Here is an 18,334-nt window from a genome sequence, read left to right on the forward strand (position 1 = left end):
TTTTCTGTATTATTCTGTATTATAGAGCTAAATTGTTGCTTAGATAGCTGTTGTCTTACTGCTCTGCAAATATATAGAGATCAGTATATATTTTTTGGCTTTATAATTTGCAAATTCCTCACATCTGTGTTGAAACTGTTCCCCCCCCCCTCATTTCCTGCCTTATCTTCAGCTGATATAATTGGCTTTATAGCTGGTGTGTGTGCCCTGTTAACTAACAATCTGCATTCAAACTGGAACCTTAGTTTGAGAGACAGCCTTACAAGACTATCTGCAAATATATAGAGCTGAGTATATTTTTCTGTATTATTCTGTATTATAGAGCTAAATTGTTGCTTAGATATCTGTTGTCTTACTGCTCTGCAAATATATAGAGATCAGTATATATTTTTGGCTTTATAATTTGCACATTCCTCACATCTGTGTTGAAACTGTCCCCCCCCCCCATTTCCTGCCTTGTCTTCAGCTGATATAATTGGCTTTATAGCTGGTGTGTGTGTCCTGTTAACTAACAATCTGCATTCAAACTGGAACCTTAGTTTGAGAGACAGCCTTACAAGACTATCTGCAAATATATAGAGCTGAGTATATTTTTCTATATTATTCTGTATTATAGAGCTAAATTGTTGCTTAGATATCTGTTGTCTTACTGCTCTGCAACTATATTGAGATCAGTATATATTGTTTAGCTTTATAATTTGCACATTCCTCACATCTGTGTTGAACCTGGTTTTCCCCACCCCCTCATTTCCTGCCTTGTCTTCAGCTGATATAATTGGCTTTATAGCTGGTGTGTGTGCCCTGTTAACTAACAATCTGCATTCAAACTGGAACCTTAGTTTGAGAGACAGCCTTACAAGACTATCTGCAAATATATAGAGCTGAGTATATTTTTCTGTATTATTCTGTATTATAGAGCTAAATTGTTGCTTAGATATCTGTTGTCTTACTGCTCTGCAAATATATAGAGATCAGTATATATGTTTTGGCTTTATAATTTGCACATTTCTCACATCTGTGTTGAAACTGGTCCCCCCCCCCTCCCTTGTTCTTGGTTGTAGTTTAAATTTGGTGGCTTTTGCAGTGCCCGCCCCACTGTAGATTTGATCTAGGACACTCCCCCAGTCCCATCTCTTTACCGCATTCTACCTAATAAACCCTTTCTGCACTTGCTTTTAGTCCTTTTTAATTTAATTACATTTTTTCAAACTGTGTGTGGACTAATATTGCTACATACTCAAGTGTGCCAGCTTGCACTGCATGAGAATTGTTTTTACTACTGCTTTTGCTACTTTTCAGGAAAAAAAAATTTTTATCTGCTTTTACTGTATTTGTGTTTCTTCCTACTTTATTTTGCTTTTGCGTCATCTTAAAAGTACTCAATTGTATTTATTACTGCTTGGTGTAACTCATTCTAAGCCTTTTAGTTTAAACACTTGGGCTTCAGACCAGTTGTTTTACATTGAGGGTTTGTGGTCTGCACTGTAGTGGCAGAACAGGTAGCTTACATCCTTCTAAGTTGGGAACTGCTGATTTGGGGGCTCAGTGTCTGTTATTCTAAAAGTGTATTAATTCTGGTTTAAGCACTTGGGCTTTCAGGCCAGTTATTTTACATTAAGAGGGTTCATGGTCTGCACTCTTGTGGGAGGAGAGGCTGGACTCTGGCCTTCTGAGCTGGGAATTTCTGGTTGAAGGCTTATAGTGCATGCATATCTGAACTGCTTCTTACTGAAATTGGTACACCTTGTTTTCTGTAGCATAGACTAGATCCAGGCCTGCTGAATCTAGCTTTGTTTGTATGCTTGTTGTTTGTTTGCTTGTTATTTCCCTGGAATGCTAATTCCACCTAAAACGCGGCTTTTCAGCGCTTCTGTGGACCCCTAGTGATATCTGCATTGCTTACTGTACTTATTTCCTTGTTTCACTTGAAAGAAAGTTACTGTTTGTCGTTTTTGCATTTAAGTTACCTGTAACACATTGCACTTAAGTTACCTAGCACTTGCTCACTAAGCAATTATATAAGTCAGCACTAAAAAATTAAAAGCACTACACCCTCACAAACTCCCCTCGAGTACCTTGTTCCCCATTGGCCCTTGTTTTCAATTATAAAGGAATTCCCAGTACTATTCTAGCATGTCCAAAAGTCAGTTGTCAATCTCCTCTCCGGTCCAGCTGGTGAATCTGGGAATCTTGAGGCAATGTTACAACTGCCTCATGTACACAGACAACCCTCTCCTCCTCCCAACAAATTCCAACACATGTGAGAGATGCAACCATAAAGCCAAACTGGAGGCTAAGCTCTCTCAATTCAGTACTGGCATAACCAATCAGGAGGAGAAGGAAACCACACTCACTACAATTCCAGTCTCACATAGACCTACCATGACAGCAAACCAAACACATAATCACAGAAAAACATACTCGGAGGCTCTAAATAAAGATCTGCCTAAGCAGCAGAGACCTCCAAAGCAGACACCAAAGCAACCGCTACCCCAAAACAAAACACGTGCAACAGATATCTCACAAAGCCAGTGGGCCGAGCAATCACAACCCTTAAGGCTAAACAACACACCTGATACACTTGTAATAGGTGACTCAGGCACACTGACGTCCCGCTCACCAGGCTGAACAAGGAGAAGGTCCCAGTGAGCAGCCTGTCAGGCACTAGGATCCGCCACATAACACAAGCACTCAGGTCACTCCAAGGCAAGTACAAATATGACTCAGTCATTGTCCATGCTGGTGTGAATGACCTGAGACGTACCTCCCTGGACTACATGAAAAGAGACATAGAGGAGCTCTCTGAGCATGTAGCCCAGGCCAGTATGACCCTGACCTTGAGTAGCATCTTACCCTCACCAAGAATGATGCCACAATATGAAGACAAGATGATCAATTTCAACAATTGGCTTAAGTATTGGTGTCATTCAAAGGGGATCCAATGCCTGTCAGCCTGGGGTGATATGCTCGACAAGCCACGATGCTTCGCTAAGGATGGCTTGCACCTGTCACCCCTGGGCTTTCGGATATTGGCAAAGGCTCTTGCTACCCCCATAGTGCCTTTTTAGGCAAGGCTCAAAAGACAAACCCACCTCCATAGGTATCACAAGGGATAAGAAACTAAGAGTAATGCTACTCAACGCCAGAAGTCTAAACCTCAAGATGCACACACTCAAAACTCTCCTTAGCATGGAGGACATCGATATCTGTGCAGTAACAAAAACCTTGTTCAGGGCTCCCGAGAGCACCCCAGCACTACCAGGTTATACCTCATACCATGCTTTTCGGCCCCAAAACTTGGACCGAACTACAAAAGGAGGGGGAGTATCAGTATTCATCAAAGATACCCACACTTCCAGGTTGGTGGCACAGCACGAAGCATCAGAGACTATCCATGTGCAACTAACAGTGGGTAAAACTACCTTCCAGTTTGTAGCCTGCTACAGACCACCCTCCCAAACCCAGGAACCCCACTCGGCCTTCCTGAGAACACTGGAAAATATGTAGGTCTCTCCAAACACCATTATATTGGGCGACTTCAACTACCCAAACATAGACTGGGAGCATTACTCTAGTTCCAACACCGTAGCCCAACGGTTCCTAGAATTCATAAAGTCAAATGTTATGAAACAACTCGTTGCCACTCCCACAAAAGGGGAAAACATACTGGACCTGATCATCACCAACATGGGGACTCTATGCTCCAGACCAGAAGTGTATCCCTCACTGGTAAGATCAGACCGTAAACTAATCCAACTGGATATTCACATCCCGACCCCACCCCCTGCCCAGAAAACCACAGTGAAAAACTTCTCTAAAGCAAATTTCACACTCCTCAAAACCGAGGTGGAATCCTTCAAAGCCCCCGGGCCTGTGGAAAATACGTCTCAGACCGCAGAATCCTTTATAAATGCATTCGATGAACACCTTCAGGAATGCATGGATCATGCAATCCCAAATAAAACCAAGACCCAATCCTCCAAAGGCAGAAGTCCTGTCTGGTGGACCCCAGCCATAAATAAACTATACAATAGAAGGAGGAAGCTACTACATGATAGAGTAAAATCCCAAAAAGGGAAGGCATCTCTGATCAGTATTAGCAAAAAACTTACGGGCACTCATAAAATCGTCTAAGGCCAGCTTTGAGAGAAAAATTGCACAGGACACTAAGGATAATCACAAGGCTTTCTTTAGTTATGTTAGGAACCTGGGTGGGAATTCCCAGATATGCTCAGAATTAGCCCAAAATGACAAAAAATACACCGAACCCACAGACATTGCCAACATCCTAGCTGACAGGTTCAGCGCAAACTCCCCCCCCCCACCAAAAGGGCAAATATCTATCCCAGCAGAGTGCTGCCCCCTTGACATCTCAAATGCTCAGGTAAGAGCCGCCCTCTCCAAAGCAAAAAACACAGCATCAGTGGGACCAGACGGTATCCCGGGCTGCGTCCTACATGAACTCTAAGAAGAGCTAAACCCAAACATAAAACTCCTGTTCAATCTCAGCCTTACTACAGGATATGTACCCAAAGAGTGGCGTACAGCAACAGTGGTCCCTCTCCACAAAGGTGGTGCCTCAATGGACCCTGGAAACTATCGCCCCATAAGCCTGACTAGCTTGGTCTGCAAAGCTATGGAAAGGACCATCATGGACCTCATAAATAAAGATATTGGGGACCTACAGACACTGGATCCTACCCAGTTCGGCTTTAAGGGCAGATCCTGCCTCTTAAACCTGGTTGACTTCTTTGAAACCGTCACCAAGGCCATTGACGAAGGGAAGGTGGTCCACACAGCCTACCTGGACCTCGCAAAAGCCTTTGATACAATACCCCACTCTGGAATTATAGATAAGCTCACCAGCTTAAATATAAACCCCTATGTCACTAGATGGGTTGCAAACTGGCTCAAGGACAGAACCCACATGGTTAGAATTGCTGGAGCCATGTCACACTCCAAACCAGTTACAAGTGGCATCCCACAAGGCTCAGTCCTGGGACCTCTCTTGTTCGGTATATATTTCTGGGAGGTACAGGCCAACATAAAAGGACTGTGGCTGACCAAGTTCGCAGATGACTGCAAACTGGGCGCCATAATCGACTCTCCAGCCAACACAAGCATCCTCCAAAAGGGCCTCATAGAAACAGACAACTGGTGCCAGAGCCATGGCCTCAACCTAAATGCCAAAAAGTGTATAGTCATCCCCTTTGGCAAAAACAAAGTGCCCACAAATTACCACATAGGTGGTAATCCATTAAGTACAGAAGAAGTAATTAGGGACCTGGGGACCCAAGTTGATAGCAATCTCTCATTTGACAACCATGTGGCCAAAGTGGTTAGAAAAACTTTTTATATAGCCCACCTAATCATGAAGGAATTCACATCTAGATCAGGGGAGGTCATTGTGCCTCTTTACTCATCCCTCATCAGGCCCATAATCGAGTACAATGCCCCTTTTGGGATGTACCTTACCAAACACCTGCAGCAACTGGAAAGACCCCAAAAGTACCTCAGCAAAAGGATCAAAGGGCTCAAACAGATGCCATATGCTGCCCGGTTAAAGAAATTCCAGCTCTACTCAGTGGCATACCGCCTGCTCAGAGGCGATCTGTGCCTGACGTATAAAGCCATGTCCAACCCGGAATTAAGGGACATGCTGCACCTCAAAAAAATCCAAATCCCATCGAACTACGCACTCGAGAGACTTGAACCTCAGCACTGAAATAAATAGGACATGCTGGAGGGGACAGATTCATAACCCAGAGGCTCCCTTCACTCTGGAATAAAATCCCAGTCCAGGTTAGGCAGAGTCCCTCATTGACTCTCTTCAAGAGGAATCTTGATGAGTGGATGGGAGATCGTAGGTTTACCCCGGGTATCACTTCTGTGTCACTGTTAGACAGAGGCACAGTATACTAACCTCAAAAAAGGGCATAGCAAAATTAATTTAAAATGGGTGGCGAAAGCCAAACATACTCTGGCTAGGCTTATAAATGCCCTAGGGCAGATAGCCTAGTATGAACCTATGAACCTATGTAAATACGTTCTGTTCGTTTCTTGTATAATCCTATTCACCCAATCTTTGCCTGCAAATGGTCCATTGAGATGATGCACTACCACAGTAAACAACTATAAATAAAATAAATACAAGGAAGTATATTTTTGAATTGGATTTTGTGAAGCAATTCCTTTACAACAGTAGGGTGGCTATGAGAACCAACCATTCTTTCATGCCAAAAGTGGTTTGGTTTCAGCTCTCTGACTACTAATTTTCCTCCCAAAGCAAGAGGTGAAAGGGAAACACTTGTTTGACTTGCATGCGCACAGGCAGCTCAGATGTGGAAAGATTAAGACTTTAGAAAAATGATTCCTTGGACAAACAAATCTATTGAGAGTTGCCTTCTGTTATGACATGTACAGCAAACCACATGTGGCACAATCAGTGCACTTTTTATTCTTTTCTTATTTTGAGACTACCCTATGTAAGTTTTAAAGATCGCATGGACCCTGCCTTTTTATTGTAGTATTACTCAAAGAGTTCCTGGAGCAATATGAGGATTGTGGTTATTTGAGATGCTTACTGCCGTGGTGGACCTTCAACACAAAAAGATTCTTGCAGGGTTGTAGTACCTTTCAAAAAGTCCATTTTCATTGACTGGGCATTCTGTTGAAACCTGAAGACAGAAATAAAATAATTTAGTACTATGGCCAAAGTACCCCGACTGGAGTGGGTTTTGACATCTGCAACCCTTACTTAATGAAAATATGTCTGACGTGAAACAGCATGAGCACGTTTGGTGAAATGGTCCATCACTGAAGATGGACATGCTAAACCAGCAGAAAACACTCTTACATAGAGGTATAGATAGTCCCTGCCTCTACCATACCTTTCTGGATTTAGGTTTGTGGTGTTTGTTACCTGCTTTTCATAAGTTGCCCATGGTTTTGCCAAGCTTTGACTGTTAAATTATATGAGGTTACACTCATTTATAACCATAGTTTGGAAGTTTATTATTACAAACACTGAAGCGGATATGGGGTAACCATGTAATAGTGTGGGATCACCAGCTGGGATAAAAGCAAGGGGGATGTGCTGACTAGATGAAAAACTAGCTGGGTGGTAACATAATTTGGTGAGTAGATGTGCAGTTCTTACAATGCTACTCTAAGAAATTCCTGAATAATTTATTGTAATGGAAGGTGCACCCCACAACTGTACTTTTAAGTGCTGCCAGTTGAACATCTTTCACAAACAGTAAATATTCACACAGACATGTATAAGACTTTCTACTGTGATATTTATTTTAATTTTTAGATGGTTTCTCTTGTTGCGTTGTCTAGGACTGCATTATTACTTTGTTTTATTTTCTTCTTGGATTTCTTGATTCCATAACAGTAATCCTAATGCACTTAGAGTGCTACTGTTTGGATCATTTTGTAGGTTATGAAATAAATTGTCTCCTTAACTTCTGGGCTACCTTTACCTTTTTTAATAATAGAGGATGACATTTATGGTCCTGTAGTTTCTTTCCCACAAAAGTGAAAAACAATTCAATCCATCTTCTTCCATAACAAACTGGTACTTTGCACTACAGCTTCCTTTGGTACAGTAGAACTGTAGTCCATGGGGGCTGCATATTTTGTCTTTCTGAATATCCGATCAGAGACTGAGTGCTGACCATGGGTGGTCATGTACTTGACAGAACTTGCCTTGAGTTTGAAGTGGTATAAAAGAAATGAGCAGAGTATGGCATGATCAGTCAAGCTTGTATGGCTCCCTAAAAACTTGACATGGAAGGTAAATCATACACTGTTTTTCACAGAAGTAAAGTACGCAAGAAAAATGTTCATGCAAAAAAAAAGAATAAAACTATTGTGACTTAATTGGCATTTAATTGAATGTTTTCTTATATTTGTTTTTTGAAACAGGGAAACTGTGGACCAGAAGTATGAAAGTAGCTTACAATATACTTCATAAATTAGGCACAAAACAAGAACCTATGGTCAGACCTGGAGACAGGGTAAGTAATGTTTAAAGCTTGCATCAAAAACCCAAGGTTAAAGGTGCCCTAAATTTCATAGAGGGGTGATGTGATCTGTAGTAGAGTGTTTTTCCATGTTGCATGTACTGTTAATTGAGGTAGTGCACTCAGAAGTTATTTTTCAGAGGAATGTGTAATGTATTTCATTTGCATTCTGAAATTCTAAGCAAACTATGAATCTACTATATTAAAAATGTTCAAACATTTTTTTAAGGATAGAGGAGCAACCCTGTCTTCTTATGTGTGCAGAATGGCCCTTGGTTCATTCTATATTTAGCCCCAGTTGTTTAATGCTTTTCTTTGGTTTGAGTGCTGTTATACAAGCTTATTCAGGTGGATGAAGCCATAGTTAGGTAACTGGTGTCCAACTGTACTGCTGTGACACTGATCATCACTGTTGTACATGGGATTTCTTTAAGAACATATTTCTTGGCTTTTTTAAAGTGAGACTAGTGTATAATAGCACTTGTAGACATTTTGTTGCTCTGAAAGAATTCCATAGATGTGTGACTTGCATATTCCGTAAGTATTTACTTGTTTAATGCCTTGAGAATAAGTGTTGTAATGTAGATAGTACTTTGAAGGACAAATATTGAGATACTCTATTGCTTAAGAAGTCATTTGTTTGAAATTTGTTACTGAAGTTGTAATTATGGTAAGTCTGTTGGGTTTTGAGCTTAGATAAACGGATCTTTTTGAGGTATTGTAGTTTACACAACTAAAATGACTCCATCTAGTCAGTCAACATAATCAGGTTGCAAGACTGTTTAAGAAGTGATGTGTAATATACAATTGCCTAGCCATGATGTTTGCAGTCCTTTGTTACAGACTAGCATAATGTATGCCGGTGTCTGGTACTGTGGTACTTACACTGTGTGACATTTGAATGTGTATTGCTTTTTCATATTGAAAATTTGATTGATGTTTGTGTTGTCCAGCACAAGTTTACCGTGCTGTTGCGGACAATATAAAAATTCATGAAAAGAAGCAGTAAAATGAGGATTTGTTGCAAAATTTCATGTTTATTAGGACCATCTGTTTCAACATTACCGTCTTAGAACTTAATCTTCTAGGGAGGTAGCTCAAGAAAACTTTTGATAACAGTACAGTAATTCATATGAGTCTTTCAAAACATCTATGTTCCATACTGAATACAAATATAAACAGTACTGTTTCTTCATCATTTTGTTCTTGCCACACATGCCTGCTTTAAAACTGTCAGTTGGCTTACCTTTCTTGTGCTCAGTATTATTTTTCTTACTCCAGAAATAAGCGGAATTTGAAGTTGTCATACAGTGTGTTCTTTCTTGTCTCACACCATTGGTGAAGCTTTTTTCCAAGGTGAACTTCACATATTTCTTGGCTCAGAAGACTTGTTTATGACTGCTATAGCCTAGAGTTTAATGAACTTGAAAGAGAAGGTATGTATGCCACCTTCCAGCGTCATTTGCTAGAAAAGTGCTTTCTGCATGCCCCAAAGTTGTAGGAACAGCCAAAAAGATGTGCAAGAAGAAATCTCACCAGGAGAAAAGACCTTTTGACCCAAGCCCTCTGCTGATCTCTGCAGGCTTGAATGACTTTTTTTCTGGCTTAGAGTATGTCACACCATTATATTTACATTTATTTTCTTTCTTTTTTTTATTTTTGTTAGTGATGGTTTCTGCAGTTTTGGTAATAGAGAAGTTGAGGCTGATTATTACAGTGTTTGTAACTTGTGAAAGTCATACATTTATGACTTCTGTTTTGAGGTGTGTTTTGTACTGAAACCTACTGTACTTTTCCAGAACAGGTGGCCATCTTTTGTAGGCCTGTCACTCCTTGATTATTTGCAGCAGCTATGCCTTAGACAGGTAACACTTAAGTTACCTACTTTCACATCTAACTTATCTAGTGCACACTGCAGTGTTTAGGATAAACCATTTTTTTATCCTACCTTTAAGCACCCCTGTGACTAGTACTTGCTCTAATACCTGCTGGAAAGCACTAGGAAGCCTTAAACTGATACAAGCACTCATCTCTCCTTGTTAATAAGGAGAAATTAATTGTAGGCACTAAACAGCCTATAATTGCAAAGTACCTTGCTAAGGTAAGGGAAAACAGCTCCTGTACTTTACAAAAAAAGCACCAAGCCGGGCATGTCCCAAGGTCAGCTACCGGTGATTTCTCCTGTCCACCTGGTGAATCTGGGCATACTGGAGCAATGCAACAATTGCCTCATGTACACAGACAACCCTCTCCTCCTACCACCCAATACTACAACCTGTGAGAGATGCACTTACATAGCCAAACTGGAAGCAAAGCTCTCTCCACCCAAGATTGTGCTAGACAGTCAAGAGGAGAAGGTTAACACCCGCACTACACCTCAAGCAACACATAGCCCTTCTAAACCCACACCATCAACACCTACACATACCAACATTAAATCCACATATGCGAATGCCCTTAACTTGTAACCTGCCCAAGCAACAAGGACCTCCGAAGCTGAAACGCAAACAAACCAAAGTGTCACATAGCTCACTACACCAGTGTGCCATCCAGCAACAGCCCCTAAGGCAAGACAATGTACCTAACACTTCAGTCATAGGTGACTCTATGGTCAGGCATACTGATGTCTCACTCACCAGGCTGAACAAGGAGAAAATGATTAACTTCAGCAATTGGCTAAGCTTCTGGTGTCATTCAAAGGGGATCCAGTATCTGTCTGCCTGGGATGACATGATCGACAGACTACGATGCTTTGCCAGAGATGGTCTGCACCTGTCGTCCCTGGGATTCAGGTTACTGGCTAAGGCTCTTGCCACCCCTATAGTGCCTTTTTTAGGCAAAGTATAAAGGACAAAATCACCACCATAACAGGTACAAGCATGCAAAATCTGAAGGTAATGATACTCAATGCTAGAAAGAAGTCTAAACCTCAAAATGCACTATTTGTAGGTACTCCTAAAAATGGAGAACATCGATATCTATACAGTAACTGAGACCTGATTCAAGGCTCCAAAGAGCACCCCTGCAATACCAGGCTACAACTCTTACCACACTTTTCAGCCACCAAACCAGGACCGAAACATTAAAGGTGGAGGAGTGTCCATATTCACCAAGGATATTCACACCACCAGGCTAGTTGCCCAACACAATGCATCTGAAATTCTCCAGGTGCAACTAAGACTAGGTAAGATTGCAATCCAAATTGCAGCTTGCTACAGATCCCCTACCATGCCCCAAGATTCTCACTGCACCTTTCTAAACATACTGGAAAATATTAAGATAGAACCAAACACCCTAATACTGGGTGATTTCAACTACCCTGCCATTAACTGGGAAAACTACTCGTGTACCAACACCTTTGCCCAGTGGTTCTTGGAATTCATAAATTCCAACGCCTTGGATCAACTAATCCATAGTCCAACCAGGGGCTCCAATATCCTAGACCTGGTCATTACCAACATGGGAAATCGATGCTCCACACGTATGGTCACCCCAGGTCAGGTCTGACCATAAGCTAATCACCCTTAACATCCACATCCCACTACCACCCCCCAGTAAGGAAACCTCCATAAAAAACTTCTCCAAAGCCAATTTCATGCTACTCAAGTCAGAAGTGACAAACTTCATGACACCCATGCAGACAGGAACTGAAAATTCAACTGCTGAATCCTACACTAAGGCACTGTATGAGAACATCCACTCATGCATGAATCGTGCCATCCCAAATAGAACCAAGATGCTCTCCTCCAAAAAAAGGAAGCCAATCTGGTGCCCCCCTGCCATAAACAAACTTTACAACAAAAGGAAGAAACTGTTGCAGAAGAGAGGAAAATCCCAGGATGCACAAAAACTCCCTTACCAGCCTCAGTAAGAAGCTGAGATCCCTCATAAAATCCTACAAAGCTAGTTACGAAAATAAAATTGCCACAAAGATTCCAAAGACAACCACAAGGCATTTATAACTATGTCAAAAATCTAAATGGCAATGCTCAAATCTGCTCTGAGCTACAAACGAATGGCATTAAATATTACTGATCCCAAGGATATTGCCAATATCCTGGCAGATCAATTCATTGCCAACTTCACCCCCACTCACCCCATAAACAGCCCATCTCAATACCGGAAGATTGCCAAATTCCGGTAATAACAGCCACACAGGTAAAAAATGCACTCTCCAAATCTAAGAATACAGCATCCATGGGACCAGATGACATCACGGGCTGTGTACTACATAAACTGGCACCTCACCTAAGTGTCATGTTTAATCATAGCCTCACCTCAGGCTTTGTGCACACTGAGTGGTGCACAGCTACAGTTCTCACTCCACAAGGGGGGATCCATGTTGGATCCTGGGAACTACCGCCCCATCAGTCTGACGAGCCTGATCTGCAAGGCCATGGAACGCATTATCATGGAACTTATAAACAAAGACATTGGCAACCTTCAAACACTGGACCCCACCCAGTTTGGGTTCGTGAAGGGCCGATCTGATTGACTTCTTCGAATCAGTCTCCAGAGCTGTGGATGAGGGTAAGGTGGTCCACAAAGCCTATTTGGACCTCGCCAAGGCCTTTGACACCATCCCCCACTCTGGAATCATAGACAGACTTATTAAGCTGGGCGTTAATCCCTATGTTACTCGATGGGTTGCCAACTGGCTTACTGACAGAACCTACACTGTAAAAGTAGCCAACTCCAAATCCAGCTCCAGACAAGTGACAAGTGGAGTACCTCAGAGTTCAGTCCTGGGACCGCTCTTGTTTGGCATCTACTTCTCTGAAGTACAGGCCAATACTAAGGGAGTCTGGCTAACAAAGTTTGCAGATGACTGCAAACTGGGAGCCATTATTGAATCCCCAAATGATGTGGATACTCTACAGAAGGGCCTGACAGAAACAGATGTTTGGTGCCAGAGCCATGGGCTCAAGCTCAATGCCAAGAAACGTATAGTTATCCCCTTTGGGAAAAAACATGTATCCATGAATTACCACATAGGCGGCAGTATGCTAAACACCAAAAGTGTGATAAGACTTGGGGACACAGGTGGACAGTGGTCTCACCTTTGATAACCACATTGTCACAACAGTCAGGAAATCCTTCTGTGTGGCACACCTCATCGCTAAGGGCTTTTCATCCAGAAAAAAGGAGGTCATTGTCCCACTGTACTCATCCTTCATTATACCCATTATAGAATACAATGCCCCTTTTGGTATGTACCTCTCAAGACATCTGCAACAACTGGAAAGGCCGCAGAAGTACCTCACTAAAAGAATTACAGGCCTAAATCAGACGCCCTACACTGACTGCCTTAAAAAACTCCAGCTGTACTCTGTTGCATATCGTCTACTCGTAGGTGATCTCTGCTTAACATACAAGGCCATGTCAAACCCAGAGCTGTTGGACATGCTACACTTAAAGAAATCCCAATCCCTCAGAGCCACATGCTCCAGGGATCCTAAACCTTGTCATCACAATAAACAAAACATACTGAAGGGATAGGTTCCTGACCCACAGACTCTGGAATAGACTGCCCATACATGTCAAGCAGAGCACCTTTTTGGCCCTCTTCAAAAGGAACATTGACGATTGGATGGGAGAAAGGAAATTCACCCCGGGGATCACATCAGTCACCCTGCTAGACAGGGGTCCAGGGAAGTAAGTAGTATGGGAAGAAATAGCCAGGGAATTGTTATGGCTAGGCTTGTAAAGGCCCTAGGGTTGATAGCCTAATACCAACCTATTAACCTATATTCAGCTGCTTCCACTGTTATATAAACCATTGAGTTAAAACTCTAAATCCTTCTTGAAGGAGCAGTGGTTATGTTCATCCTGTCCACCAGTTACATTTTGGCACCTTTTCTGAGAGGCAGCTGCATGCAGGGGTACAGGTGTACAGTACTGGCACATTCCATTTTGTCACTTAAGTGATTGCTTTCAACCTGTAAGCCTTTCAGCACATTTCTGTCATTGACACAGTTCAGTTCTCAATTCCAATAAATATATTTGAGCATTTCCCAGGTTTGATGCAAGGGCAAACTCAGTGCGCCATGTCACTGTCAGATTTCTATTCAAAACCCTGTACAAGCATCATCTGCACTTCCTTTAGGATGAACATGAAGGCGCTGCCATAAGTGCTGGTGTTTCAAACCTGCCACCTGTGAACATTGGAGTGAGAAACTCATGTTTTACCTCTACCTAGAGGATAGTGATGGTTGAAAGTTCTTCACATGGAAATTGTCAGGAGGGTTCATTATGTATCCCTATGCCTTAGTTAGAGCAAGAATCAAAACTGAGAATAGGCCATGGCGAAGCACTGCTATATGTGAGTTCATAGTTAAAATATAATTTATACTGTTTACATGTTGAGCTCATCACTGACTAGCTCTAGAAGAGGTATGTTTGCTTCCATCATCTGCTTCAAGAATGTCATCTCTGCACACATCTGCTCTGTGGTTATTTAGTCATCATTACATACCTTCAGCAGGCGTTACTGACTTGACTTTTACTCCAGGAGATGGACATCCTTTGATACAGTTGTATTGTGACTCAACCTTCTGAATGTAACACTTTGCTCATGTGCATGTTTCATTGCCTGTTGTGTATGTTAGTGGTGGTTCTGCTTCTTATATTTTTGGGAATCTTATTCTTCTGCTTACTGCAGCATACTTTTGAATTTCACCTGAATTTTTTTCATCTAGATTGCTGCAGTGAGTCTTGTTTTGAGGTTTGAAGCATGGAGGGGCATTTTCCTCAGGTGCCCAAACTGCAAATGCTGACTTGGAACATTCAACTGTATTTGTGCTGATGGAGTTTTGTTTTTAATTGCTGTAGTTTTTGCTATTCATCTAAGTAAGTCCTTGTGTCTGGCTCTTTTTTCTTTTTGGATTAAGAATGGTTTGGCTTCTGTAATGCCTTGCTTTTTATCCATGCAGTTTTGTTTAAGTCTGTGTTTTCAACGATGCTTTCTACTCTTCAGAACTGGGCATGCCTTGATGTCATATTTATGCTTGTGGGATCTTTGTCCTGTCTTGTATGTGAACAGGTCTTGATGTGTTTTTCATTCTCTGAGCACTGTTTCAGCTATACTGTTGATTAGCAGCTTGACATAAAATTATTTTTTTCAATTTTAAACAACTTTGTTAATTCAGAATGGAGAAGTTTCTGTTGCAGAAAATAAGTTGACAGACAGTGAATGCAAATAATCATTTGAAGTATAAATTACACAAGCAACTTAAGGACTCATTCAGTAACAAAACGTTATCATAAATTGTTCAATCCATAGGTCAAAAGAAAAAATATTTGCAACCTAAACCGGTATAAAACTATAGTAATTCAACTGTATACTTAGGTGTGAAATTAATACATAGTGCTTTTCACACCAGAAGCAAAAAGAAAAAAGATGGCAAAATCCTGAATTTGAACTAGAATAATATAAACTACTAACTACAGTTGTACTCTGTTGTATTAGTTTGTTAGTGACATGTATGGAATGTAAAACGTTCTCCATCTTTTTGAGCTGCCAAGGGGGGACCATGGGCTCCATTTGTTTCATTGCTTGTTACCACCATGCTTCATGTGCTGTGCCGATACAGTGGAATAAATCTCATTCATAATACTAATGACCATTACTTGTGGGTGGAAATTCAGATTTCCACTTTGATAGCATCAGTAATATCTATAAGTCCATTTCATTCTTAGCCCATACCTTCAATGCAAAAAGGGTAATAAAAAACAGAGCCAGAGTAAAAGCTATCCTGCCTGGGCAAAGCGTGTTGGAATATTTGCAAGCTAAAGCCTTTTGTTCTGTCACTCCTTGAAGGCATACTGCCATGTGCTTAACTCGCGGCTTTGTTTGTACATTTCCAACAGCAGCAATTAATGCTATTGATTATACCAGGCCTAAAGCAAATTTGCAGAGGCTTTTCCAGGTGAATACCTAAAATTTTCTGAATTTAGAAACATAACAGGGAAGTGTCCACATAGGAAACCACTGCTGTTTGAGCATGCCCATTTCCAGATCCCTAATATATCCTTTCCTAACTGAATCAACTTCATATTGCATTGAGAACATTAACTGTTTATATGCACTGCTAAGTGGATCCTCATTGTGTGTCTCTTGTTGAAAAGCAGACTTACTGACATTGATCCTTAAAAAGTTACCCACTTTACTTGCCTTAATCGTCTGATTTGCTGCACATAGTGAAAGGAGTGGCCTTGAAGAAGCGCATACCAGATGGGGTATTGCTTTCTAATTTTTGTTTCACACTAGTGAAGAGACAGGATTCCCTCAACTGATCCACTAAGTTCATTATTCAAACTCTGATCAATGTGGTAGCCCAGTAGGGCTCTCATCTTCTAAGCAAACAAGCCTAGTTTGTCAAAGGGCCCTGGCTGTCAGTTTAAAAACTTTCCTCAGCAGAGAAGACAAGGTTAGATTTCTGTTAGCCACAACTTTTTTACCATGGTCTGACTGCATCTCACCCTAGTTCATGGGTGAGTTTGGCCCTTCAAAGAAGTGTATCCAGTTAGTGTCTTATTATAAAAAGCTTAAATATGCAACCTTTATAACAGTTTGACATCTGTACCACCTAATTCCCCCATATGGTTACTGAAAGCCAAAACTTTGCTGAGGCAAACCTCATACATTTATTAGCCTAGAAAATCTGTAGTAGATTTATAAATTGCATTAGGAGGGCCACAGATATGTAGATGACACAAGTAAGGAAAATATAATGTCTGTGTTCTTGTAAACTGATTAAGAGGTGTATGTTTCTATCTAGAAAAAAAAATCCTTGTGTACTTTTTCAGAAGAACTTGTATACTTTTTCAATTGAACTATTTTTGCAGTGTGCATACTTTAATGTCAGAGTCAGGTATGACCCACCGGATATGAATACCACCTTAGAATGATAACTGTATGCGACATTATTTTGTTGTCACCAAGTTAGCCTGATAACGTGACACTATACCAAAGTATTCTGGCTGAAAGAAGACTGTGCATAGATTCTCTTCAAGATCATCTAAGTGTATGAGTTCATCTGCAAAGAGTGCAGTTTTGTAGAACATACTTCCAAAATTGTAGCTTTGCAAGGGAATTAGCTTTAAAGTTTGCTCAAGAGTTCTAAATGTGAGTATGATATTATTGATGACTGGCAGCCATGAGTGATTCTTTACTCAAAATTGAGCAATGGAGACTGTTTACCCACCAGTTGTAATTCTTGTAGCTTCAACTGTGTACAGGTCTACTAACAGCTGGATAAATTCTTTTGGGAAGAATGTTTAATAGAAAATCTATATTAATTCAGTAAATTCCTTTTTGTCATCACATCTGCCTATGGCTATCAGCTTTCTCCTTGATGTGGCATAATTAAACATGACAGATATATTCAGAATACTGCCAAACAGTGTGAATTTCTCAAAAAACATTTATTAGGCAGGGAGTAAAGATAGCTAGTCTGTGCCACTATGGATATGAATAGTTTGTAGTCATGGTTAGGCTGCTATATAGGTCTTCAAGGCACAAGTTCTTTACCTGGCACTAATGTAACAGAAGTAATGGCCACCTTCCAACTAGAGGAGATATATACCCCAGCTTTAAGCACTTGGCAATATGAACCAATGTTGTTAATTTGTCAACAGATTTTAAAAGTCAGTCCATAGAGACCTGGGACTTTACTTTTCATAACATCTCTTATAATCTTATAATTTTATAATATCTCTCTAGCAAGATGGTGGTGACTTATGTGGCAGTGATCTTTTCAGCTCTCATTGTTCATTTTGTGTTCTTATAGAAAGTTTTCAGTATGTGTCCATTTTTATTGGAGTCACTTGTGGACTGTTGCAGAGTGGGTGCAGCCATGTTGTCAGTGGTGGTGTCGGTGGATCAGTTTGATCGGTGTGCCATTCGATTTAGCTCAGGTAGCTTGGAGTGGCTGGAGTGGTTGGTCTGGTTGTGGCTGTTTGGGCCTACATGTGGAGAGGTGCACTGAGCAGAGCTGTTGGTGGAGACTTAAGTGTCAGAAGGTGAAGGATGAGTGTCGGAAGATGTCAGATGGTATTGTGCTGGATCTGAATTTTGATCTTGATGGAGGAAACTGGACAGTTGGTGTGAAGACGAGGTTGGTGACAAAATGAATGGTGGATTGAGATCATCATGGACCACTGAACTGTAATCGTTTATCTGGACAAGGGCATACCTGGACTGTGATTGCCTTTGTGGAATGGAGTTTTCTTTGGCTTGGACTCTGTGTCGTGTGTGTGTATTTTTTGTGTTTATGTGCTTATGTTATTTATTGAAATGGTTC

At 41.1% G+C, this 18,334-nt stretch overlaps 1 protein-coding gene across 10 annotated transcripts in view; it reads left to right on the forward strand.

The window, feature by feature from the left end:
- Positions 1 to 18,334, forward strand: part of DIP2C (disco interacting protein 2 homolog C) — a 2,757,794-nt gene that overhangs the window by 1,662,306 nt on the left and 1,077,154 nt on the right. For all 10 annotated transcript variants that reach the window (XM_044064688.1, XM_044064689.1, XM_044064690.1 and 7 more), the window contains one exon: positions 7,933 to 8,024. In XM_044064688.1, coding sequence (XP_043920623.1) covers positions 7,933 to 8,024 — 92 coding nt within the window. The remainder of the gene's footprint in view (positions 1 to 7,932; positions 8,025 to 18,334) is intronic.

The sequence above is a fragment of the Protopterus annectens genome, chromosome 3.part0 (genome assembly GCF_019279795.1).
Source record: "Protopterus annectens isolate FY-2018-M chromosome 3.part0, PAN1.0, whole genome shotgun sequence".
Lineage (NCBI taxonomy): Eukaryota > Metazoa > Chordata > Ceratodontiformes > Protopteridae > Protopterus > Protopterus annectens.